The sequence below is a fragment of the Crinia signifera genome, chromosome 1 (assembly GCF_055691185.1).
Source record: "Crinia signifera chromosome 1, ASM5569118v1, whole genome shotgun sequence".
Lineage (NCBI taxonomy): Eukaryota > Metazoa > Chordata > Amphibia > Anura > Myobatrachidae > Crinia > Crinia signifera.
The window spans coordinates 419,811,285-419,838,115 of record NC_139217.1 but is presented as its reverse complement, the minus strand read 5'-3'; the positions used below and the strand labels follow the sequence as shown (position 1 = coordinate 419,838,115).

At 44.7% G+C, this 26,831-nt stretch overlaps 1 protein-coding gene across 2 annotated transcripts in view; it reads left to right on the top strand.

Moving 5' to 3' along the window:
* Positions 1 to 26,831, top strand: part of ATG10 (autophagy related 10) — a 138,094-nt gene that overhangs the window by 80,411 nt on the left and 30,852 nt on the right. For both annotated transcript variants that reach the window (XM_083151848.1, XM_083151846.1), the window contains 2 exons: positions 5,029 to 5,167; positions 25,944 to 26,041. In XM_083151848.1, coding sequence (XP_083007974.1) covers positions 5,029 to 5,167; positions 25,944 to 26,041 — 237 coding nt within the window. The remainder of the gene's footprint in view (positions 1 to 5,028; positions 5,168 to 25,943; positions 26,042 to 26,831) is intronic.

Genomic DNA, 26,831 nt, shown 5'->3' with positions numbered 1-26,831 from the left:
CTTATGGTGCCTTGAAACCTACATGGTGCCTAAAAAATAATCTCATAAAAAGGAGGCTCCAAAATCAAGTAGGTGCTCCTTCTATTATGAAGCCTGTGGTTTGGTCACCGTGCACACTAGGGCCACATATAGGATATTTATGAAAACAAAAGAATTGGGGGAATCAATTTTTAGTCACATTTCTCTAGTAAAATGTACTGTGTTCCTTATAAAAATGTATTAAAATTGCAAATCTGCAAAAAAAAAGAAATTTTGAAATTTCACCTACACTTTGTTTTAATTCCTGTGAAACACCTAAAGGGTTAACAAACTTCCAAAATGCTGTTTTGAATACTGTGAGGGGTGCAGTTTTTGAAATGGCATCATTTATGGGGGTGTCTCACATACAAGTCCCTCAAAGTCACATCAGAACTGAACTGGTCCCTAAAAAAATCAGTGTTTGAAATTTTCTTGAAAATTTGAGAATTTGCTATTCATATTGTAAGCCTCCTAGTGTCCCAAAAAATTAAAAGGAAGTTGAAATAATGATGTCAACATAAAGTAGACATATGGTCTATGTTAGTTATTCACTATTTTGAGTGGTAAGATTATTTGTCTCACAAGCAGAAAATTTAACATTTTGCAAATCGCTAAATTTTCCATTTTTTCACGATATTTTGGTATTTTTCACAAAAAAACACAGACTGTATCGACCCAAATTTACCACTAATTTGAAGTACAATGTGTCACGAAAAAACAATCTCAAAACCACTGGGATAAGTAAAAGCAAAAAAAAGTTATCCCCACTTAAGTGAGACATGTCAGATTTGAAAAAAAGGGCTCTGTCAGGAACGCAAAAACTGGCTCTGTCAGGAAGGGGTTAAATACTGTTTTTATCAGCAGTTAACTCTCCAGTCTCTCTTTAAGGCAAGTGAAATATATTGACTTTATCTCATGTCAGCTGCCAATTATATCTATTTCTCACCTGCAGAGTAAAATGATGGTCTTAACGATGCACTCTAACACGGTGTCACAGCAGTGGCTTCTACTTGACTAATGCAGTTTAAACTTGATTGCTCGATGTGCATGGTGAAAGAGTAGGCTGTCCATGTACAGCAGAGGAATAAAGCTGTATATAAGCATAGGGTTGAACAGTGAACAATAAATTGTTCTGGAAAAAAATAAAACACATAAATTGAGTAGGTCTGATTAACAGGGTGTAAGCAAACATAAAAATGGGTGGCGATGGTAAATGTGTGTAATTACTGAGCAATAGTAGTATAAGTGAATGGCAACTCTGCATGCTTCCCCCTCTTCAAACAGAAATAAACTGTCTGGATATAAGACAGTGTAACAGGTGTTGGATACAGGCAGATTATGTAACAACGAACAACCAGAAATTAAAAAATGGGAGGTTAATGCTGCTTTCAGACCGCATAACTGGCTTTGACCCCGTATTTGAAAACGTTTCCAAAAACGGGTCTGCCAAGTAAAACCCCTTTCACACCGCATCTCTTAAACGGTATATTACCGTTTAAGTGCCGTTTTTTTTACACTGGCAGACCCATTTTTGGACACTTTCCAAATACAGGGCTTAAAGCCAGTGCGGTTCCATCCCCCCCGGCATCCTCATCCCCCCAGAGCCCGGCCACCCCCGGGCCTGGCTCCCGCAGCCTAGATCGGAAGCTGATGAAGAGTGCAAGCAGTGGGCTCAGGTGCGGGTGCGCGGGGAGCTGCTGCGTGCACATCTACCCGAGACACGCATCCCCCGGGCTCCGGCCGCTGCTCTGCACATCAGACTCCAGCGGGGACAGAATGGAGCCTGGGTGTTCAGCAGGACGGAGCTCGGATGCCCGGGGAGGGAGTGTTGGGAGGAGGGCAGCGGCGTGTCTCTATTCCAGGACTGACAGCCTGAGCCCCGCTGTGTGCCAGGGGCTTGAACTCTCTCCCCCCCCCCCCCCTGGGACCTATCGCAGCACTCCCATTGCTACCTGTCTCCAGGGTACCCGTCGCACCCGCCGCGTCTCACCGAAGCCCAGCGCCGCCAAGCCTGCAACAGAGCTGTCTGCATACTGCACAGACAGAGGGTACAGAGGTGAGGTACAGCAGGTCGGGGGGTATTTTCAAGCCGGTTAATTGGATCTGCACCTTTCAGACCGCACAGATTACCGTTTTAAAACGGTAAAAAACCGGCAATATACCGTTTCCAAAGTGCGGTCTGAAAGGGGCATAAGTAACATTGTCCTAGAACTTTGGATTAAGGCCTAGAAATATTCCCAGACCTGGCAACAAAGAAAAGGGGTGGTGGTAGTGGCCGTTGTCTGAATGGTATCACTATTTTGAAAGGGTGTGGGACTGTCCTGCACACCAATATTTGCTTCTTTAGGGGACTCATTGTGCAATTCCGCACTGGATTCTGGAGAGCTGCTGAAGTGTGACTCGACTAGCTATAGTCATGCTGAAAAATGACTGCAAAGGCATTTCCTTAATAACAAGTGACAGTGATGCAATTTCTGCCATCCACATTAAAGCAACACCACATACAGTACATGGCCTCAAAGTTTGTCATGAAGATGCAGATGAGGCAGCCATTTTGTGAGAAGTTACATTACTATTACATGAGTCACAAAGGAGGTTATTGAATTATAGTAATTGAAGCATGCCATCAGCATAACAGAGTTTTTCCTGTCACCACTTCGAGGCAGGAACAACTATGATGTTGAGTTACTTTAATTCACAGTGATGGCCACTAATTTATTACACCCCAAAGTGTCTTATCCTTCAATGATGGATAGGCTTGTTTTACCTTAAAACAAAAATGTTGTCATGTAGGTGAACACTAACTGCAAAAAATAAACAGTAAAGTCCCAAACACTACTTCAGCTGTTCCTCCTTAAGACACCTCATGTGGTTCTTTTGCAAGTGATATAAGGCATGCGATCCCTATCTCCGCTGCTGGGAGTCTGTCCGAGCCAGAGGTCTGAGGTGCAAGCAGGTCTGATCTGACTCCGTGGTCTTGTGCGCATCAGTTCGGATCAGATGTCAAACACCTTAGATTTGGCCACTTCTTACACCGTTTCTCGGCCTGATCCGTCGGAATCTGGTGAAAAGTGGGCACTTCGGACAAGTGTATTGCCAGCCTAAGTAAATTTGTTAGTAGTTATTTGTATCAAATTTTAGGTCTTGGTGAGGATTAGACTTATAGAGGTAAAAGCTAGTAAGCCTGCTTGAAGCAAATGCTTTGAAAGCTACTCTGGTTCCTTGTGACTGCCTCTGTGTTTGTGCTTGTGTGAGAGAAATAAATGTAGACTCACACGCTGCCAACAGATGGCAGTGTTTCAGAGACACACAAACGGACATTAGACAGAGGATATACTTTCCTTTTTACATGACTGGTGAAGTCTGGATGATGACTGATTTAAATAGATTCCTATAGCTTTTTTTTAAATGGACCGTGGAATTCAAAGTATGAAGCCACATTTAGGGATGTCTGTGTAATAGAAATGCACCCACCCTCCCCCTAACCGTTTATTGATTGTGTTATATTTGGGCAATCATATTGCCTCACAATTCCACCAAAGTCACCCCTGGGCTCTAGTAGATTAAATATTTAAGGGGTCGGGGGAGTTTGATAGCTATTTATATTATGTTCTTATATAAACTTACACGTGTGACTGCAGTGAGCCTCGTTGTTGGGCTGGACTCCTTGGTATTTTAAGATTCTGTCAGGGTCACAATTTAAAATATTATAAGATGCATTGGTACTTGTTTCCTAGCACGGCCACAATCGCGGGCATCGTGTGTCATTTTTAGTGGTATACGACGCGACCGACGCGATGCCCCCGATTTTCCCATTGAAATGCATTGAAAATAGTCAAAATCGCGTCGGTCGCGTCGTATGCGGCTAAAAAAGCCTTAAATGGTCCAGACGCGATGCCCACGATTTCCCCATAGGAAACAATGTTAAATGGCTCAATGTACCCGCGATGCCCCCGATTTCTCATAGGGAACAATGTTAAATACCTCAATTTCACCAAATCATCATAGGGAACAATGGTAAATGGGCCAGAAAGCCCCAAAAACACCCCAGAACAGTGAAATGTCCCCCCAAAAGTACTTTACGCCACCCCACGATCAACACGAACCCAAAGCGTGGCGAGCGCGGCGAGCCCGCGAGGGGCGGCGGTGCGCGTCCTCCGACCTTTTCATATCCCCACTATCCACGTCGGCGTGGAGTTGAGAATAGAATAGTGTAGCGAGCCACTGAGCCCGAAGCGTGGCGAGGGGACGTGGATACCTTCACAGGTAAACGCGTCCCTTCGCGGGCTTCACAGGTATCCGCGTCCCCTCGCGGGGCTCGCCACGCTTCGGGCTCGGTGACTCGCTGCGCTCGCCACACTATTCTATTCTCAACTCCACGCCGACGTGGATAGTGGGGGTATGAAAAGGTCGGAGGACACGTACCGCCGCCGCTCGCCACGCTTCGGGTTCGCGTTGATCGTGGGGTGGCGTAAAATACTTTTGGGGGGACATTTCACTGTTATGGGGTGTTTTGGGGGGTTTATGGCCCATTTAACATTGTTCCCTATGATGATTTGGGTAAATTGACCCATTTAACATTGTTTCCTATGGGAAATCGGGGGCATCGCGGCTAAATTGAGGCATTTAACATTGTTCCCTATGGGGAAATCGCGGGCATCGCGATTTTTCCTCACGATGCCCACGATCATGATCGTTGTGGCCGTGCTAGGAAACAAGTACCGATGCTTTTAACAGACTGTTAATTTTACAGCACTGAACACTACCATGGCTCCTTAGGCTTGTTACCCATGCTATCCAATTTTTGTGTGGTATTCAGTTGTCCCCGATACATTTTTGTACAAAAAAAACTGGGTATTACAAATTTTTGTCTGATTTTTATTTATTTTTTTCTGCACATATTTGTGGTATGGGATTGTCCTGTAGCTCTGCAGGCATAATATGCTGATGGACTGGCAAGAAAGTGAGACTTAAATAAAAGGTGTCTTCTCTTATGAATTCATTTTGCAGGATTTCCACGAGAATAAGGAGGAGGACTCTGTTCTAGCCCAGGGACCTCAGGAGTCAGAAGTTATTCACTATGAATATCATGTCTTATATTCCATCAGTTACCAGGCACCTGAGCTCTATTTTAGGGCAAGCCTCTTGGGTAAGAAATCTGCTTTAATTTTCTTATTTGTTAAGGGGCCTACACACAAAGAGATGCTGAGTGGCATTCTGGGCAATGCTAGATCGCTCAGAACGCTCAGCAATATCACAGCGCAAAGGAATGTGTCAGCGATGTGTGCTAAGCGATCTCTCAGGGCCGGTGTTTTCCACTGAGAACACTGGCGCTGACCCCGAGGACACCGGCCATTAACTAGATTTTTCCAGCATGCTGAATATTAATCACCCGGCGATATCAACATGCGGGGCCGTGCATCGCTATCACTATGCCTCTACACATGGAGCGATGTAGGTGCATTTTCTAAGCAATCTAGTGCAATCGCTTAGAAAATGCATCTAAATCGCTATCCCATAGGGATAGTATTTATTCAGTATACTGTAATACTATCTCTACTTATTGAATAATTTCCTTCCTCCCTCCCTCTTTCTCCCTTTTTCTGTCTTTCTCTCTCCCCCCTTTCTCTTTCTCCATCCATTTTCTTCCTCCCTTTCTCGGTCTTTCTCCCCAGCCTGCCCTCTCTGTCTTTCTTCATCCATCTTTCTCCCTCCCTCTTTTTCTATTTGTCCGTCCCTCTTTTTTTCTCTCCCTTCTTTTCTTACTATTGTTCCCTCTTTTTTTTTCTTTGTCCTTCCTTTTTTTCTGTTTCTCCTTCCCTCTTTTTCTCCTTCTTTTTCCGTTTTTTCTTTCTCCTTCCGTTTCTATTTTTTCCCTCCCTCTCTCCCTCCCTCCCTCTGTTTTTCTTTCTTTCCCTCCCTCTGTTTTTCTTTCTTTCCCTCCCCATCTGTTTCTCGTTCTCCCTCCCTCTCCATCTCTCTATCCCTCTTTCTCATACCATCTCTCTCTCTCTTCTATTTATCTCTCCTGTTTTTGTATGTGTGGAAATGTTCCTAAACATATGCACCTCTGCATACCCTCCAACTACTGGTCCATTGGGGGAATTTGTTTTCCCTAGATTAACACCTCCCTTACATGCGCCTGTGATGTACCAATTAAATGGTCTATCAATCTATGTCTATCAATCTATGTAGAAATGTCCTGAGCGGTATGGTTGAGAACAGTAGTTGGAGGGTATATTTCTCTCTGTAATGCCATGTTGATGAGCCGTCTCTCAATTTAGAAATAAATAACCCAAAGTAGATGCTATTATCATGTAGTGTAAGACCACCAGACAAGCGGTGCCTTGCCATGGTTGGTGGCTAACCATATGTTTGCATATCTATGCAATGACAAATCGGAGATCTCTGCATTACTATTATCATGTAGGATATATGTCTTTTGCTGGTCCATTATGGTGTGCCAGTCGTATAGAATTCAGCAGTGAGACTTTAATAGAACAGTTTACATAAAGCAAGCTTATTGGGTGAGTTGTATTAAGCTTCAAAGAGTGATCAAGTGGAGAATGATAAACTACCAGCCAATCAGCCCTTAACTGTCATGTCTCAAACTCAGCCTGTAACAATGCAGTCAGGAGCTGATTGGTAATTTATAACTCTCCATGTCTGCATTGTTCAATCTTAGTACATCTGTCCTACTGTGAATGCTGGGGCACAAGTAGAGAACTTTGTACAAAGCTGTGGCACATCAGGATACAAGTGTAGAATGCTTAAACCTGTTGGTCCTTAGTATAGATGCATTAAGGGGTCAGGCCACTCCTAGGCACAACATTAATGGCCAACACAATCCTTCAAATATTGTTATATTTATAATTAGTATTAAGTCGTATTTTGGCTGTTGCCAACATAATGGTAAAACCAGCCAACAGCTAAGACATTTCATAGTATTTTTTTAAATTCAGTACACATGTGCCTAATGGCATATTTACCATTGGTCACCAGCATACTAGAAGCTGAGCATTGTTGTACTCGTCGTCCTTTGCCGATAAACCATCCTTTTATTACTGCTTTTCCTCTTATGTGGGACAGACCAATAGGACAGGAGCAAGAGTGGGAGTTAGTTTTCACTAAGAATGGAGGGGCCATGGTATAAGAGAGATGTTGGTTGGATGTGCACTATGCATTGGAAGTTATATGTTAGCCCACAATGGCAACCTAGTGCCCCAGGGCTGAAACAAAGTACACACTAAGCGATATTACAAACAATATTGCTCATTTTGGCCCTTTTGAGTGATCTCCTTTTTTAATATGCAATGTGGGTCCTGTGGGTCATTAATGATGTCGTCCTTTGTCTGTTCATTCAGCTCAATTTTGACTATATTGTCAACTGCATATACAGCGTGGGGAAGGAATGTATCTTGTGTATGCACTATATCATTTGGCCAAGAGTTCCAGGGAAAACACTGCCAATATCACAGAGCATATTGGCTAGTATGTACCAGCTTTAGAAAAAAATATATATATAGAAGAAGTTTTGCGACTCCTAGACTGCTGCCAAATGGTGTCCTCCTGAGTTTACCACACCCTACATAACTCATTTGCAATACAATGAAGAACCCCATCCGGCGCTGTCCACAAATCCCCCGAAGTTTTATTATGAACTCTTAGTTGTTGGCGATGAATCTACACGTGTCCTCAAAATAAGTCAGCATGACTCCCTTAGTCACCACACTGTCCTTGTGGCTATGCAAGGGTTTCTTTAATGGGTACACAGTTCTCCCTTTTTCACCAGCTTCAAAAGCCTACATCCCAACTTGGTGGATACTGACCTCTGTAATGGGCCCTCTTTTCATATAATGGTTTCTTTTTTTCGGGGGACGCACTGTTTTCCCTCTGGCTTTTCTCAGCCTTTTTGAAACAGTGACTCACCACTTAATGAGGCCCTATATGCCTCAGAAGGTTTCTTTACAGTTGATCCACATTTGGGACCACAAATTCATGCCAGGCGTCCATCCATAAAAGCAAATATAATCCAAATGACAAGCAAAAAATACAAAGTATCCGTGCCTCTTTTTACGTGATTCTTTGTATTATCACAGCTGTCACTGATTCCGCACATCCCGATTGTCTTTACCGGAAGTCCGCGATTGTCACTTCCGCCCATTGGAACGTGCGGCTTCCTCCCTATGAAACGCACCATCACGCATGTGTCTGGCTTCAATCTGAGAGTATCTGTTCAAGCGTCGGCCATTTTGGGTGGTTCCTTTTGTATGGGAAACTTTGTCAATTCCATATTGTACCTCTGTGTGGTGTCTTGAGTGCCATATTGCCGTGGAAGTGAACCAATAACAAAAAAAATAAAAATTATGTTATAATAGCAATTAGTCTTATCCTAGATAAATAAGAAATCTTTAGTGAGATATATGGTGTATTTATATATACGCACACGCCTCCTTTCTAAGCAGGGCCGTCTTTTCGTATGGGCTTAATGGGCACTTGCTCAGGTGTATAAGGGCCCTATACTGATAGCTGAGGATCCCCTTTTTCCAGGGATACCAGAATTTTGAAAATCGGCCCTAGGGAAATGGAGATATCCAACTTCAAAGCAGCAGTCCAGATCCGACTTGTTAATTGCACTTCCCAGTCAGTTTTCTCAGATTCTGTCGGACTTAGAGTATATTCCAAAAGCTGGGACTCTTCCCTTTCTGTCGACACTAGCGGCTTGTCTCTATCTTGCCCAGAACCAGAGATATTAGCCTTCCAGGAGCTGGTCCCTGCTCTAGCTCCAAACGTCTGGTGTACAGTTTTATATTTTTGTCAATGGATTGCCCTGGCTCCTGATCTCTGATCCCCAAGTCCCCAGCACCTTCTGAAAGTTTATACTATTGAAGGCTAAGAAATCTATTTCCAGATAATGGCGATATCTGCAGTCAAACAAGCTGAACTTCCACCGGAAAATGACGAATATTAAGCCCACTCCATTATCCAAATCTCCCCTGCATATAAAACACCCCCTACCTCCCTGGAAGTCATTTACAAGGGACCCTTCATTCAGCTCAGTGCCCCCTTCCACACGTTAGTGTTCTCCCTCCCACCACCTGTGCAGTAAAGGAGTAATTAGCAGAAGTTACTGCTCCAGGTCATACATGTTGAGTGGAAGATAGAGCACCCCCTGCCATCCGTGGGACATCAAAGCTGCTGCTGATAGCACCCCCACCCCTCAGAGGGGAGATTGAGTAAGGGCCCCAGTGCATTGCTTTGCCCGGGGGCCTACACTGCTGTTAAGATGGCCCTGTTTCTAAGTATATATACTTACTGTATAAATGTACATGCGCTAATGATAGGCCTTATTATATGCTCTGTGATATCTCCTATTGGATTCCTATATCTCTATATATTTAGCTACATGTGTCAATCATGTGTGTATAACGCTGGGCGGAGTTACCCCCGCCCAGCATTATACACACACATCTCTTAGTGCGTGTATAACGCGTTATACACACACACCCCTCTCCAGGCAGGTCCACACCCCCAACCACCTGTCACCATTCACGCCCCAACCACCGGTCACCGTCCCAGCCCACCTTGCCCCTGTCTCCCACCGCTGTTAAACTGCTCACCCGGGCAGCTATGCCGCAGTGCATGTCCCCGCCGGCTGGTCCTGCCTGATGGCCGGCCTGGATACTCAGTCCAGCCGCCTGCAGTCTGCCCGCCTACTCAGTCCGGCCGGCACCGCCTGCAGCGCAATTATACAGAAGCTTGCGCACAGCGGGATTCGTCTGTGCGCCATGCAGACTGTGGGAGCAGGCGTAAGGGCCAGGAGGGAGCCGCCGGGGGATAGGATAAACACATCGGCGGTGGCCGTGGCCTCACTACCCCTGCTACAGCCTGGTCCTGACGCCCCCAAGAGAGGAGAAAACCAATCCTCTGCTTTGAGAACTGCAGGGAGCCGCCGAGCCGGAGCTTTCTGCAGCTTGAAGGGGAGCAAGGAAGGGTCAGCAATGAATAACATGAGATGTGTGCAAGTAGTATTTTTCAGGGGGAGGGAGGAGAGATATGTGCATATGCAATGTGTGTGTGTGTGTGTGGGGAGGGGGTTTTCATATACAGTATATATATGTGTGTGTGTGTGTGGTGGGGTTCATATTCAGTCTGTTTGTGTATGTGGGTTCATATACAGTATGGGTGTGTGGGGGGTGTTCATATACAGTATATGTGCATGTGGGAGATGTGTGTATACAGTATGTGTGTTTTGAGGGTGTTCATATACACTATATGTGTTGTGTGAGACGGGATCACAGCACCCTCGCACCCAACCCTCACCCACGCTACCACCACACCTAACCAATACTCCACCCACAGCACACCCACATCCACCTCAAAACAACACACCCGCCCCTCCTGCACCCTCGGTATTTCCCCACCCGCCTCTCCTGCACACACCATCTTTCATGCAATAAAGGCCTTCACACGTTACGGGGGCGGAGCCCCTCACGCCTAGTTCATAATATAAACATAAAGTGCTCAGTGCTTAAATAACCATTCGCTGTACATCTACCATATAATGATGGCTGAAACACTCCATGGGATAAAAAACTAATGATACCGTGCAGGTACACAAAATTATTTTATCTAAAAATTAAAATGGTGGCACTAATATTGGATTAACTCAAATGCCAATGCGAACTCATAGAAGACATTTGACCTCAAATCCTACGTTCAGGCCACTTGGTTCTATAGTTTTTTGTAAATAAATCATCCTCATCTCTGCTTGTGATAGTCGTCTGTCTCGATCATTGACTCGCCAATTGTCCGATAGAGTCTTAAGGCCCCCATACACTAGCCGATTTTGGTCAGATTTCAGCCAGATCAGTCGGATCTGGCCGAAATCGGACCAAAATCGGCTAGTTTTGATGTCCCCTCAGATCCGATGCGTGGTCCCGTGCGCATCGGATCTGCGTCGGGTGGTCGGACCTGCTGCACGTCCGACCACCCGACTTGGGACCTAGTGAGGCGGTAGAGGGAGCAGGGGGGGCTGGGGGACGCTGCGGGGGACACAGGCGGCATAGAGCCGGGCAGGGGGAGCCGGCGGGAGCTGTCAGTATTGAATAAAAAAAAAAAAGCCCATACAATGCATGGGCGGCCTGTGATTGGCTGAGCGCTCTCTCAGCCAGTCAGCAATTGGCTGAGAGAGCGCTCAGCCAATCACAGGCTGGCCCATTCATTGTATAGACTTTTTTTTTTCTAGCACTGACAGCTCCCGCCGGCTCCCGCCGGCTCCCCCTGCCCGGCTCTATGCCGCCTGTGTCCCCCGCAGCGTCCCCAGCCCCCCCTGCTCCCTCTACCGCCTCGCCGCACAGACGCTGTCCCCCGCAGCGGGGGACACAGACGTGTCCCCCGCAGCGTCCCCAGCCCCCCCTGCTCCCTCTACCGCCTCGCCGCACAGACGCTGTCCCCTGCAGCGTCCCCAGCAGCGGGGGACACAGACGTGTCCCCCACAGCGTCCCCAGCCCCCCTGCTCCCACCTCTGTAGCCCCCCCCTGCTCCCCGGGTTTTTTACATGTGATAAATCGAGACGATTTATCACATGTAAAAAATGGCACATCAAGTGCCAATCTAATCAAGCTCCCCCGGGGAGCAGCCGGGGAAGCTCAGGGGGAAGTCGGGGGCGACTTGTCCTAAGGACAAGTCGCCCTAGTGTATGGGGGCCTTTAATCCCATAAAATGCTACGATATGATTTACCTTCATCTCATGCATTTTTTTTTAAAGTAGGGATTTATGGACAGCACCAGATGGGGTTCTTCATTGTATTGTGTACCCAGTTTTAGAAAGTAGGTAATCACATGCTCTTAGCTGGTTTTAACAAGCAGTTATTCCAAAAATGAAAGAGGTGCCCTTGCAACCTTTATGGAGGTCATGTATGAACCATAAAATTGGCAGCAACCACAAAACATGTAATTACCGTATGCATCTATACTGGCATGTAATAATCCTATTCATGCAAAAATATGCATATCACATTAAAAAACTTTAGAATATTATGCAGAATTTCTGTCCTCTTCTCTAGTAATCCCTACCAACATGCGGCACCTTCCATGTTTAAGATATGTGTATGAAGAGTGCAGGTGTCTAATGTATTGGACTATTTTATTATTTTTTTCTTTGTGGTCACTAAGCTTATAGATTCTAAGGGGTGAGAATTCGGTACTTGTTTCCTAGCACGGCCACACCGATTTACATCGGGGTGGTCGTGTCGGAGAAATTGCGTCGATCGCATCGCATGCGATTTGGTCGCATGCGATGCGATCGACGCGACCGACCGATTTTCGACCCGATTTTTTGATTGAATGAAATGTAAATCGGGTCCCTGGGACCCGATTTTACATTGGATTCAATGTAAAATATTCCCAACCCCCCCAAATTTAACGGCGTAAACCCCACCCCACGATAGACGCCAACCCGAAGCGTGGCGAGCGGCGGCGGTGCGCGTCCTCCGACTTTTTCATTCCCCTACTATCCACGTCGGCGTGGAGTTGAGAATAGAATAGTGTGGCGAGCGCAGCGAGCCACCGAGCCCGAAGCGTGGCGAGCGGACGCGTATACCTGTGAAGTTATACGCGTCCCCTCGCTGCGCTCGCCACGCTTCGGGCTCGGTGGCTCGCTGCGCTCGCCACACTATTCTATTCTCAACTCCACGCCGACGTGGATAGTAGGGGAATGAAAAGGTCGGAGGACGCGCACCGCCGCCCCTCGCGGGCTCGCTGCGCTCGCCACACTTCGGGTTGGCGTCTATCGTGGGGTGACGACGGGGACATCTATAATGTGAAATGGGTCATATTGGCCCATTTCACATTTTTCACATTTTCTCACGATTTCAATGTTAAAAAATATTTTAACATTGAAGCCTATGGAAAAATCGGGGGCATCGCGTCGGGACCAATGTTAATGGTCCCGACCGACGCGATGCCCCCGATATTTTACCTTTCCCGACACGATTTCAATGTTAAAATATTTTTTAACATTGAAGCCTATGGAAAAATCGGGGGCATCGCGTCGGTCGCTTCGGGACCAATGTTAATGGTCCCGACCGACGCGATGCCCCCGATATTGTGTCCTAGCCGGCAAAATGGACCTGATTTCAAAGGAAATCGGGTCCATCGTGTGGATCGTGTACCTTAACTTAAAGGTACACGATCCATAAGATTGTGGCCGTGCTAGGAAACAAGTACCGAGAATTCAAATGTTTGGCGCCTGTGCCGGCAGCCGTGCGTGCGCGACAGCTGTGTTTAAATGATCCTGCTGACGGGCGCGCATACATCTTTTCAGCTCGCTACCCCCTGCCCCAGGGTAGCAAGTTAAAAGATGAGAAAAGTCATCCGTGTGGTGCCCAAACGGGACTTTTCCTGTCGTGCCCATTTGTTTGGTTGGGTTTGTGCACCTAAACCTGACCTTAGTGGTGCAATAGCCTTGATGAAAATCACTATTTTAATATCGTCCCGTGACTTCGAGATCGCGCTTGATAAAACATTTGTATTCCCCCCCAAAAAAGAAATAAAATGACACATTTCACCAGCTCAAAGCCATAAAAATAAAATGAACCGGTTTTGCGTTCTCACAAATCATTGACATGGTGCAATATGCTAGACATTTCTTAAGACAAAGAAATAAATTATTTGAAAAACGAATTAAAAGGCACAAAAATCTCTACAGTGCACAGTCTATGAACCTGGGAGTCCTTCATATAATTAGTATTCACTGTAAGCAGTTAATCACAGCAGAAAAGCTCCAAGAGACAAAACAACTTGTTTAGCTTGTCAGCATCTGGGAGTCGGAGGTGTTGAAACATGACTGCTAGTGTCTCCGCCTGGCTAGCGTAGATGCACAGAGTACGCGCCTGGGTCTCTTTAGGATGTGCCAACAGCTCCACTTACTGTACACTTTAGCAATTGTTCCCCCATGTATGTTTGCAGCACACAAATGATCTTTCCTACAACTGAGCAAGTTTGGTTATTTCCAGCTCACACCTTGCCAGTGTGGCAAGTGAGACTCCCAGTGGAAGATTCAGAACATTAATGTTTACACATATATTTAATTATAGACATCTGGAGGCCAAAAATGTAGCAAGTTAGATTCAGTGAAACGGAACAGTTCCAGCTACCTCTTTCCAGCTCCGTGATATCGCAGGTGCATGTCTAATTGGGTTTAAAGCAAAACAATCATTTCATGAAATATGTATCTGCTAAGGTTTAGCAAATGTGTAATCCCGTCAATGCAGAAAATAAATGTTTGCAAGCATACATAAACATATGTACGTAGAAGTGTCAGCAGCGAGGAAACAATGTCTTTTGTCATTTTATTCAGAGGGTTTGTGTCCATTCATGCTGAAAATAGATTTTAATTTAAAGCAACTCAAGTTTTTTGATGCTTAGTCGGATATCATTGGAGGCAATATATTATATGTCACATTTAGTTACTGAACTAATGCTGAATCGCCCAGACTCACATAGCTTAATGTGCTGACCTTGTGTGACACTGAGGAGTTAGAGACACTTTAATACTGGCATGTCCAAGCTATGGCTCTCCAGCTGTTGTGAAACTGCAAGTCCCATCATGCCTTGCCACAGTTTTGCTATTCGGGAATGCTAAAACTATAGCAAGGCATGCTGGGATGTGTAGTTTCACAACAGCTGGAGGGCCACAGTTGGGACATGTCTGCTTAAATACATCTGGATACCTCTTGCACCCTTCAGACAATGGGCCAGATGTGTCAAGCTTCGAAAAGTGATAAAGTGGGGAGTGACAAAACAACAATACAAATTTTGGGTTTGGAAAATGACAGGTAGGTGCTGGTTGTTTATCACTCTCCACTTATTCACTTTTTGTACTCTGCTTCGTACACAGCTGCTGTGCCAAAATATGCTAATGCCTGCCAGAGGTGTCAGAAGGATAAAGACGCCTCTACCAGCATCACAGATCCAAGTGCTCTGTCAGAAGACTCAGCACCGGATTGCTACCACAGCCATCTCTATACAGATGGAGCTGGCCTCTTCTATACCCGGTGCTCGCCAGATCCCTTGCACTGGTGGCGCCGGCGATAGAGACTGGGACGCGCGCGCGTCCCAGAATTGCGGCGGCTGGGCAGCGTCTCCCAGCCCGTCTCTGCTTCGAGGGGGGGGGGGGGTGCGGCGAGGGGGACCGGTGGAGATGACGGGGGAGGCATCAGTGACCTCCGCCGAGCTCCATTGCCACGGGGCGCGCGGGCGTCTCGTGTGCGCACACCCCCTGGCGGGAGCCGGCCGCCGGCGTGGATGGTGGCAGAAACGCCATCCACAGCAAGGACAAGGCCGGCTCCATCTGTACCTAAGCTTTCTCGCAATGGCTGCTTCTTGCCTGCTTGCAAGGCCAGGCTTACTTTTCTGTAAAGGCTGGCAGTGCGGGTTGGGATCATTTGGTCTACAGCATGATGGTCAACAGTCATTCGGTCGACATGGGAAAATGTCTTAAGGTCATTAGTTTGATAGGTCATTAGTTCTACAATGTCTAGGTAGACAGTGAAAAGGTCGACATGGGGTTTTTCACTATTTTTTTAAGTCAACATGGACACAGTTTAAAGTGCACCGCATCCCCTCGCTGCACTCGCAATGCGTCGGGCACGGTGCCTCGCTACGCTCGGCACACTTTTTTATTCTCACACCACGCCCTAGTGGATGGTAGGGCATGAAATACCACCTGTCGGCTCAAAAAAAAGTGAAAAACCCCATGTTGACCTTTTTACTGTCGACCTAGACACTGTTGAACTAATGACCTGTCAAACTAATGACCTGTCGACCTAGAACCATGTCGACCTTTTCTTGTGTCGACCTAATGACTGTCTACCATAATGCTGTAGACCAAATGACCGCATCCCTGCAGTGCAGCCCTTACCCCTAATAGTTTACAGTATGTCAATCATGTGGCAACTTGGGGTAACTATGGGGAAGATGTATCATTATTCTATTTTTTGTTCCTTAAATGCCCCGATAAAGTGGTGAAGCGGGCCTGCATGTGCTAATGCAGAAGCAATCGTTATGGGAGTAATTTATCCCCACCCAACGGGAATACGCATCCTCCCATAACTTCTGTGCACTCCTTGGTGATGTGATGTACTGCACATGCGCCTTTCTTCATTTCTTGCACTGAGTCTTTGGAGCATGTGCAGTGTTTCCTGAGTACGCCAGGAACAAGCAGGTGATGATACAACAAGTTATAACTCTTCTATAACTTAATATAATTAACCAGTTCCCCCAATGATACTATTATGCTCGTTATAAACAGACAAGTGTACAAGGTGGAGAGTAGTGTTACAAGGCCACTGCCATGCAAATGGTACCATTTGCTCTTTTGTTGAAGACGATTTTCAAATGGGCGGACCCTGATATGACCAGTCTGGAGTGCTAACCGGGAAAAACCGGGAGCCAGGAACCTACCATCATCTCCAGTTAACAGATGGCCACCTGTACTTATCACTCACTAATCCCTGTTTGGCTCTGATCACAGAGCACACCATAAGGAGCGGTAATTATAAAACATATACCCCATGCTGCATACCTGTCAAAAGCTGCAAATTGTTTGGCTGGACTAACAACTAATAGCTGCTGATTACTTACTACAATATAGCCCTTTGGCTATGATTGGAGAGCCCACTACAAGGATTGGGAAATACACTGAGTGGCCAAATTATTATGACCACTTGACACTTATATGCAGATCAGCCATAACTTCACGTTGTTGCCGCTAGAGGGAGAGATAGCTATAAAAATGGAATGCAGAACAAGTGAAGCATCAATTGCACTGTGTTGCTTGCTAAAAAATGGGCAAAAACGTGATTTAACTGAGTTTGAATGCAGGATGATTGTATCAGTATCAGCAGCAGTTATTAATGTTTACGGAGAGTGGACTACCAAGCAGAAAACTGGGTCTCAACGTCAGGCTTGTGGTCGTCACAGGCTACTCATGAATGCTCAATTTGAAAGGAGACTTGCCAGTTGTCCAGTCCAACAGAAGAGCAAGAGTACGTCAAATTGCAGGGAATCTTAATCAAGGAGCAACTGCGAAGGTCTCTGAACGAACTGTTCACCGCACATTACACTGTATAGGCTATGGAAGCCGATGACCTGTTCGGAAGCCTCTACTGTCTGCCTTGAACAAGAGCAGACCTCTCCAGTTCACAAAGGAGCACAAGGATTGGACAGTAGATGACTGGAAAAGGGTAATGTGGTCCGATTAATCGCATTTTCAAATACACCATGCAGATGGCAGGGTGCGAATGTGGAGAAAACAGCAGGAAAGCATGGACCCCAACTGCATTGCCACAACACTTCAAGCTGTTGGAGGCAATATTATGGTTTGGAGGATATTTTCTTGGCATTGTATGGGTCCTTTGACTCCTGTGGAACAACGTCTGAATGGCCGAGGGTATTTGAGTGTTATCAAGTACATCCTGTTATGTTGATGGTGTACCCTGCCTGGGATGGATACTTCCAGCAGGACAATGCTCCCTGTCATAAATCTGGCATTGTCTGCAGATGGTTCGAAGAGCATGACAGAGACTTAAGCTTGCTTAGTTGGCCTGCACAATCACCAGATCTCAATCCAATTGAGAATCTGTGGTATGAGATCGAACGGGTCATCAGGCAGCTGGATCCAGTACCATCAAATCTTAAGGAATTGGAAAGTGGAGTTAATCGGATATGGTCTCAAATTCCTCATACCACCTACCAACATCTCATAGAGTCCATGCCAAGAAGAATCCATGCAGTATTAAGGGCAAAAGGTGGTCCAACATTGTATTGAGGGGGTGGTCATAATAATTTGGCCACTCAGTGTATATGTACCTATACGTATATGCTTCATACTGTATCTGCTTAAAGTTGGAATTATTTCTGCTGGACTAACAACTAACAGCTGCTTATTCCTGCTTGCTTTAACTATTGCGTGAACTATTTCCAATAACAAATTATTAATTTTACATGCTGGAATATAGCTTTTTAAATAAATGTCAGAATAACCTTCAATGATCTCCACCTTGATTATTATAAGTATTGCTACTTGGGGATTTCCCCACATGTTCATATAATACTGAATGTACAATTATTTTTACTTTGTGGTTTTATTTGAATCATACCAAGTACGTTTCAGTAAAAGGCTGGGTTAATATGGAATAGTTCTAGCTCTGGGTCAACAGGTATGTTATGTACCACAAGCAATTAGCCTACAAACATCAATCCAGGGAGAGGAGATACAGTACCAGGGCGGCCACAGACCACATGGTATAAGTCACCTAAAAAACTTGGAACTGATTGGAGAAAATGTATAGAGTTGTGAGAGCTAAGGTAGAGTTGGTTTGGTTTAAACATTTTGTCATATGGTGGGCAGTATGAGAGGCATAGGTGCCAATTCTGTGGGTGCTCAAGGGCCCGAGCACCCACAGGCCCGAGTCGCGCTGCTGGGCCGCCATATTAACTTGCTAATTTGCAGCTGAAGCACCCGCATTGCCAGCCCTGCCGCCTGTCAAACAGTATGCCGGGAAGAGTGTATTCCGTCCGCTATTTAGTGGCCCAGCGGCTGCCACATAAAATATGCTGCCCAGCGCCATTAACAGAGCTGACAGAAGCATCTTCCTGGCATTCCTGTGAATGGGGGTACGTACGGTTATCATAGGGAAACAGCTGCAGGGCCACAAGTTATGTGTAAAAATAATTTGAATATTGGAGACAACTGTGCTGCATATTGGTATTATTCCCCTTCCCATTGAAGCCACTCCCCTATATTTTGGCTTGAGCACCCACCAGCAAAAACATAAATCGGCACCTATGATGAGGAGTTAGCTTCCCTATTGTGGTGAGGATTTCTGAACAATATTGAAACAAAAATTATAGTATGGCGGGCAGACAGAGAACATGAGCCATGGAAAACTATGGGGATCAGGACCAGAGGGTCACAACATTGCAAATTAATTTATCAAGATTCCCAAGTAACAAACTATTAGCATAATGAAGTTTTTGACAAATTGGACCAGTAATGGCTCTTGGAAAGGCAACAGATTTTTGGGGTACATATAAATACCAGTATGGGTGAGTAATGCTGGCCACACATCAGACCAACTTTCCTCCAACCATCCAACTAGTTGCTTGGATGGAATAAAAATATGGTACTTGATGGGAGCAAAGGACAATCAGAAATGTGCTCATAAACCCAGGAAAATGGATAAAAGCATTCAGTCAAAAATGTTTATATCAAACAAGTTCAACTACAGTACCGTGTCTGAGTGACAGTTTTTGTCCTTTTCTAGATTTTGGGAGCAAATTTCTGAAGTAAATATTACATTTGCTCCCATCCAGTACCATATTCTTATTCTATCCAAGTAACTAGTTGGAGGGTTGGAGGAAAGTTGGTCTGATGTGTGGCCAGCATAATCCTTCTTGTGATAAGTTTTGAAGTCAAGTAATGTAATTCAGATTCAGCTCTCGGGCAGGGCACGCTTAATGCTTTTTGGATTAAATAGCCTTTTTCTACTTTTCCACAATAAATGTTATTAATTAAAATAAATATATATATATATATATATATATATATATATATATGAGAGAGAGAAACGATATGCGTCCTGGCACTCTGCGGTCCCCACGGACTTGCGTGCTCCGGTGCCTTCCAGTAGGAATGGGTATCCTATCGATAGCAGCAGAAGTCAGGCGGCACTCGGAGGCTTGTTAGGTGTAATCAAGCGTGTTTATTGAACGACATCTACGTTTCGGGGCTCTTGTCCCCTTCGTCAGGATGAAAATTGTGAAACAAGTGCAAATAATTTATAAGAGAACTTACCCCTCATCCCTCTCTCTCGGGCGTCCACTCCGGCAGCTGGTTCCGCTCCCCGGACTGCTTCCTGGGTCACTGACCCCTCCTTCCTCCGGAAGACCGTCCTGAGGTGTCCACCAGTTGCCTTGGTGACGCTGCGGGCTCACAGTCTGTATGGGGCAAATACAAAACGTGAATAATAAATTCAAAACAACACAATAAAAGTATTACAATACAAAGTGAACTCCATTTGTGCGATTTCACCTTAAAATGGTTAAAAACGGAGTGTAGTGCAGTGGATCAGTGCTCAGACTTGTCTCCTGTCAGGAGGTCAAATCTGTTAAGACGGCTGCTGTAGCCGAAATGGTTTTCTTAAAAAACTGATTAAAAATCAGTGGCGGGTGCTTCTGGAGGTTACTTTTAGTTTGTCTATTGAAACCTTAGCTCTGTTGTTGTATCCATGCCACCCTGAATGCTACCGGGTCCTGCATGTCCTGCATCGCTGTTGACACTGTGTCGACTTTGCATTTATCTTGCTGGATTAACCCCAAAAGAAATGCGTGGAACCCATCCATATGATGTCATAGGGACCCTATCAGATACATTGTCACCCCTCTCTGACCCAACCTCCCCTTTACTATAAAAAGTTCACCACACCCAAATGCTCATTGAGACCCTTGGGGCACATCGTGCCCAACCTAAAGATCCATTATGGGTATAATGGGAGGAGCAGAATCCATCAACAGCAGAGAGAAGTCTTTTAAGCGTCCTGTCACGCCGATGACAGAAGTTTATGGTGCTAAAATTAAGTTCATACTGTATGTCCGAACTAAGCATTTGGACTATTATGATGGTGTAATTTCTTAATTTTTCTTATCCATGTGTCCATGTTTATGTTTCTGCAAAAAATCTTATAGAATTGTACCAAAATATGCGGGTTATTCAGTCCTGATAGCACGGCTGCGAATTTGCAGCCCAGGCAATAATTGAACGATTGCTCATGCATATGGCTCGTAGTACGTATGTGTGAGGCCATACTGCAATCAAATCCAGCTCCCTGGGAGCGTCAGGGAAAAGGCAGGTGTGCCTCGGTGTTTGATGTGGAGTTGTGTGATATCAGCTCTGGCCTTGATCAGCCTGTTTCTATTGTATTGTCCAAGTAAGTCCTGGGCTACACACAGACATAGGCCCTTATTTAGATCTGATCGCAGCACAAATTTGTTCTCAAAATGGGCAAAACCATGTGCACTGCAGGTGGGGCAGATGTAACATGTATAGGGAGAGTTACATTTGTGTTAGTTATTTTGTTTCTGTGCAGGGTAAATACTGGCTGCATTACAGTAGTTTTACACTGCTATTTAGATTTCAGCTTCAACACATCCCACCCAAATTTAACTCTCTCTGCACATGTTACATCTGCCCCACCTGCAGTGCACATGGTTTTGCCCATTTTGAGAACAAATTTGTACTGCGATCAGATCTGAATAAGGGCCATAGATGGTGAGCATCTTGCGTATGGATTAGCTGCTAATCCGTGTAATTTTTGCAAGCCTTGCACAGGTCAGGAATTCACTCTGACTGGGTGGCGATTACCTGATCGCATGGCTCTGCAAATTAGCTGCCCAGCAATCAGGTCTGAATAAACCCCTGTCATACATGCTCAGTAAAATTCAGATGGAAGCACGTGTCTCACCCACCACCCCTTCTTTGCAGAGTGCCCATAACTAATGATGAATATATATGATCTTGTCCACACAAGCAATATTGGCCTCTCAGTATCTGCAATGGACAAGCTGCATCACCATCAAACGACACTTTATGTTTTTAAAAAGGCAAGTGGAGGCCCCAGCACAAGTTACACCCTTCCCCATACAGCAGTCGCCAGTTCTCCCAGTGGGTACAGAGAGGGAAAGAAGAAGGGATTGAGAGACTTGGGGGGATAGTGCAAAGAGAGAAGGTGGCACAAGAGCTATGGGGAACCCATAAGTTTTTTAATGCATTCTTGCACCTTAGAGAATGATGGCCCCAAAATACTACTATAAATATACTTTAAACACGATCTTTGTCATTACACTGACAACTACAGATGTGTCCATCTACATCTAGCATCCATACGCCATGTAAATTGCACTGTGCATTAGTGAAGTTTGTAAATTAAGTGGTCATGATTTGATCATCAGCACACTATATAGTAATCCTTTTTGAATTCCTCTTTGTTGAAAGTAGTAAAGAGATCTAATTTTTTGTGTGGAAGAGACGCTCGCACAGCATTTCACACAGCAAGCTAAGTTCAGGTGCAATTATATTTGGCTACTTTGCTGAACTCTCTCCATAATGTCACAAGCTACTGTAGTCAACTCTGTCCATGCTTTGACTTAACAGTTACGCTATGTCCCCAATCTGCTTGATCTGAGAGTGATTAAGAGTCCTCCGTACTGTTCTAGAATAGACCTTCCTTGCTTAAAGTGATATGCAGTGCAGGTGTAACTTAGGGCTGCGGGATGTGGCATAGTGGTTAGGGAGAAGCTTCACTTTGCCAGCACCCTGGGTTTAAATCCAGGTCATTTCATTTTATGATCACTACACTGTACATTCATTATTATTATTAATAATAATAATTTGTTTTGGATATATATATATATATATATATCTATATATATCTAGAAGAGTATTTTAAACAGGCGCTCCATAGTACATTAAAAGTTTTTAACACATTTATTTGGGTGTATAAACAATAAGACAGGGATAGGGTAACGTACCAAAATAAGCGGTATCGACAACCGCAGTACAAACAGCATGAATGGGGTGCAGGGCACCAGAGATATGGTGCCGATATACACTCCACGCTCCTTCCTTGTGGTGACGTCGCTAGGCCACGCCCCAACGCATTTCGTCATCGACTTAGTCAGAGGGCTGGCCTAGCGACGATCAGTTGCCTCATTTATCCTCCCTCCTGCTTCAAACTAGTTTGAACACAGTTGGAGTCAATTCTCTACCTGCTTGGACTCAGGAACACCTTTTTGAGGTGGAAAACAGTGCAGCCGGATCATATTTCAGAGGGAACTGAGTGCTATTTCCAATAAACTGGACACAATCCATTGGACTGTGCATACACAGATTGGGACGGTATCTCCCTAAAAGGGACATTATTCATTCTATTTGCCCATCGTTTTTCTTTGAGATATATATATATATATATATATATATATATATATATATATATATATATATATATATATATATATATATATATATATATATATATATAATATATCATGTAGCATGTAGCGGCACTCCTGAGACAAAGCATTTCACAAAGAGCCCAATTCAGGTGCAATCATGTTTGGCTACTATGGTGAACTCTCTTCATATTGTCAAATCTATTACTGTAGGCACCCCCGCTCATGCTTGGATTGCATTAAACGCTACTGTATGTCCCCAAGCTGTATTGGATGCTAAACTGCTGGATAGTAAAGTGGTACTTGATGATCATAGATGTAAGAGAACACAGCTGTATTTGTTTAGTATGCCCATAGCCTAAAATGCTTTGCAAATCATCAAAAAAAGAAGGATGCATTCAAACCTATTGTTTCTCATATGTATAAATAGTCTACAGTATTTGCATGAGGTTTACTGAAGGCATTCTATCCTCATAAAATAACAATATAAGTCCACCAGAAGCCGCCCGCAGTGCCGCACCCCGCGATCCCCTGTGAATCCCCACACGGCTGCGAATAAATTATTTGCATAATCATCCCTACACTGCCGGGGAGAAATCATTCAATGGTCGCGACCATCGAATGATTTCTCCTGTGCTTGCAGATCAGAGACACCTCTATGGTCATCCACTGATGTCAAATGTCCGCCCCTGTACCCGTGTCACCGGATGATCACCATGGGAACACCCCGCTTTTTCATGGAAACGCCCATGGAACACTGGGTCCTATAAGTGTGATATAAGGGGTTTTCCCCTTTACAGAGTTTGTATTCCCTAAACCGTGCTCATGTGAAAAATTAAAAAAATACAAAGATAGACATGAATAAAAAAAAAAAAATTAAAATAAATCTAAATCAAAATAAGTATAAATAAATGTTATATATGCCGACAGAATATGGCGGCACTTGAAGTCTCCGAAAAAATGCTATAAAGATAGCGTGTATTATGCAACGTTTCGGGTATTACCCTGTCATCTGGCTGAATCAAAACATACAAAGTGCTACAACATTTTTAGTATAAAAACAGGGGCTTTACCAGTCCGGTTCCCTGTCGTTATGACAACAAGATGTACTTTAATAAACTGTTTAAAAAGCTGTAACACAAAAACATTTTAAACTGTATAGTTATGTGTTACATATTAAAAAGTAACGTAATTGTTACATATACAAATAATTTAAAAGAAGTGTGGCCTATATGTTACCTATATATGGACGGCTTGCTAGCAGTAATTAATTATATTTTAGAACACAAAATACTTTCTCTCTAAAAGATAATACAATATACTGTATACAAAAAGCTTTGAAATCCCAGGGACTCATTAAGTCCTCTTGGTGCTATTGTATTTAATACAAAAATCCATCTATTTTCTAGCTGGAGGAGTTTTCTTCCTCTGTCACCTCCCCTGTTGTATAATGGTTTATGATATATTATTTTACTTCTAAAGCTTCTCCGATTGTGTTTTTCTTGTACAAAATGGAGAGCTACTAGTAGTTCACTCTCCCCTGTTTGTAAAGCATTTTGAATAGTGAAGCGATGGAGCGCCATTCGTTCTTTAAATTGGCGGTACTCTTTACCTAGCACGGTGCCCACGATTTTGATCGTGGGCATCGCAGGTAAAAAAATCGCGGGCATTGCGGCCATTGAATGCACTAAAAATCGGGTGCGACGCGTCCGACGCGATGCCCGCGATTTCCCATAGGGAACAATGTTAAATGTCTCAATTGACCCGATTTTCATGTTCAATGCCTCAGTTGACCCGATTTTTCCATAGGAAACAATGTTAAATGGCCCACAGAGGCCAAATAGCCACCCTGAAGTGTGAAATGGCCCCCACAATTGTTAACGCCACCCCACGATCAACGTCAACCCGAAGCGTGGCGAGGGGCGGCGGTACGCGTCCTACGACCTTTTCATACCCCCACTATCCACGTCGGCGTGGAGTTGAGAATAGAATAGTGTGGCGAGCCCGAAGCGTGGCGAGCGCAGCCGGATACCTTCACAGGTAAACGCGTCCCTTCGCGGGATTCACAGGTATCCGCGTCCCCTCGCGGGGCTCGCTGCACTCGCCACGCTTCGGGCTCGGTGGCTCGCTTGCCACACTATTCTGTTCTCAACTCCACGCCGACGTGGATAGTGGGGGTATGAAAAGGTCGTAGGATGCGTACCGCCGCCCCTCGCGGGCTCGCTGCGCTTGCCACACTTCGGGTTCACGTTGATCGTGGGGTGGCGTTAACAATTGTGGGGGCCATTTCACACTTCAGGGTGCCTATTTGGCCTCTGTGGGCCATTTAACATTGTTTCCTATGGAAAAATCGGGTCAATTGAGGCATTGAACAGGAAAATCGGGTCAATTGAGACATTTAACATTGTTCCCTATGGGAAATCGCGGCCATCGCGTCGGTCGCGTCGCACCCGATTTTTTAGTGCATTCAATGCCTGCGATGGGCGCCGTGATAAGTAAAGAGTACCAAATTGGCTAATAATTAGTATAATTTTTTCCAGTGTGGGGATGATTAAACTTATCACCTACTATTATCGAGTGACATGTGATACAACCTAAACAACTATGGCATCTGTTTTTTTTTAGGTAAGAAATGCATAGGTCTAAATTTTTTTATTGAACAAAAGAAAGATCATATTTGACCATTATAGCCCATCCAGATGTATTTTGGAAATCGGATCTTGTGGAATTTGGCATATTTGCTTACCAAAATGATATATCTTGGGGATTGGATGCAAATCTAAATACAGAACTCATTTTTATTTACATTTATATCTCCAACAGTATAATAATGATACCGACATTATATAGTGACACCGATTTCCGTGATGAGGACTTTGACCAATTGATTGTGTTTCTTGTTTGATACATAGATGGAAGACCCCTGATGCTGGAAGAAATATGGGATAGGGTTCACGACTGCTTTAAACCTCGGCTTTTACATGGACCATGGGAAACCATAACCCAAAAAGTAAGACTAACCTGTTTTTAAGACATCCAGTTCTTTTATATCTTATTTGTAGACAGTAGATTGGCCAATCCATCCGTCAGGTGTGTACATAGCGTTACAGCTGTGTTTTGTTTGTTTCGCATTTGCTGCATAACCCTTTGAGCATCAACGTTGCTGCGAGCGATCCTCAAAATATCCGCTAAAAAGGCCAGCGTCGCTCACAGCATTTGTTCTTTTTTTGGGTGCAATATTTAACTAAACTTCAATGAATTGACTTGGCTGTGTTTGTATTAATTTATACTAAAAGTACAGTCGCTGTGAGTGATGCTCGCATTTTTAGCGGATATTTGGAGGATCACTCACATTGACACTAGCACTCAAAGGGGTGTATTCAATGCAGCCGGCGAGGGGGTTACATGGCGGAGATCGCCGAAAACAAGCGATCCTCGCTGTTAAACCCCCATGCTGGCCACTCGCCCTATTCAACGTTTCGAGGGTATCCGCTCTGTTAGAGGATAGCGAGGATTCCCTCAAACAGCGAGGCTCGCAGCTAATGCATTTAGCCACGAGCCTTGATGTTTTAGTGGCTGCCCACGCCGTTTCCCCCTCGCTCCAAAAACCTAGCGAGGGGGAAACGGCGTGTGCAGGGGGTGAGTTGAATACTGACCATACGAGCTGTGACAGCGAGCAGGCAGCATTGAATACACCCCAAAGGGTTAAAGTAGTTTGCAAAAAAACTGCTAACCTTTAGAGTTTCTACTATAATTCATCAGAAAATGTAGCAAAATATCTAAATAGTGATTGAAAAAAA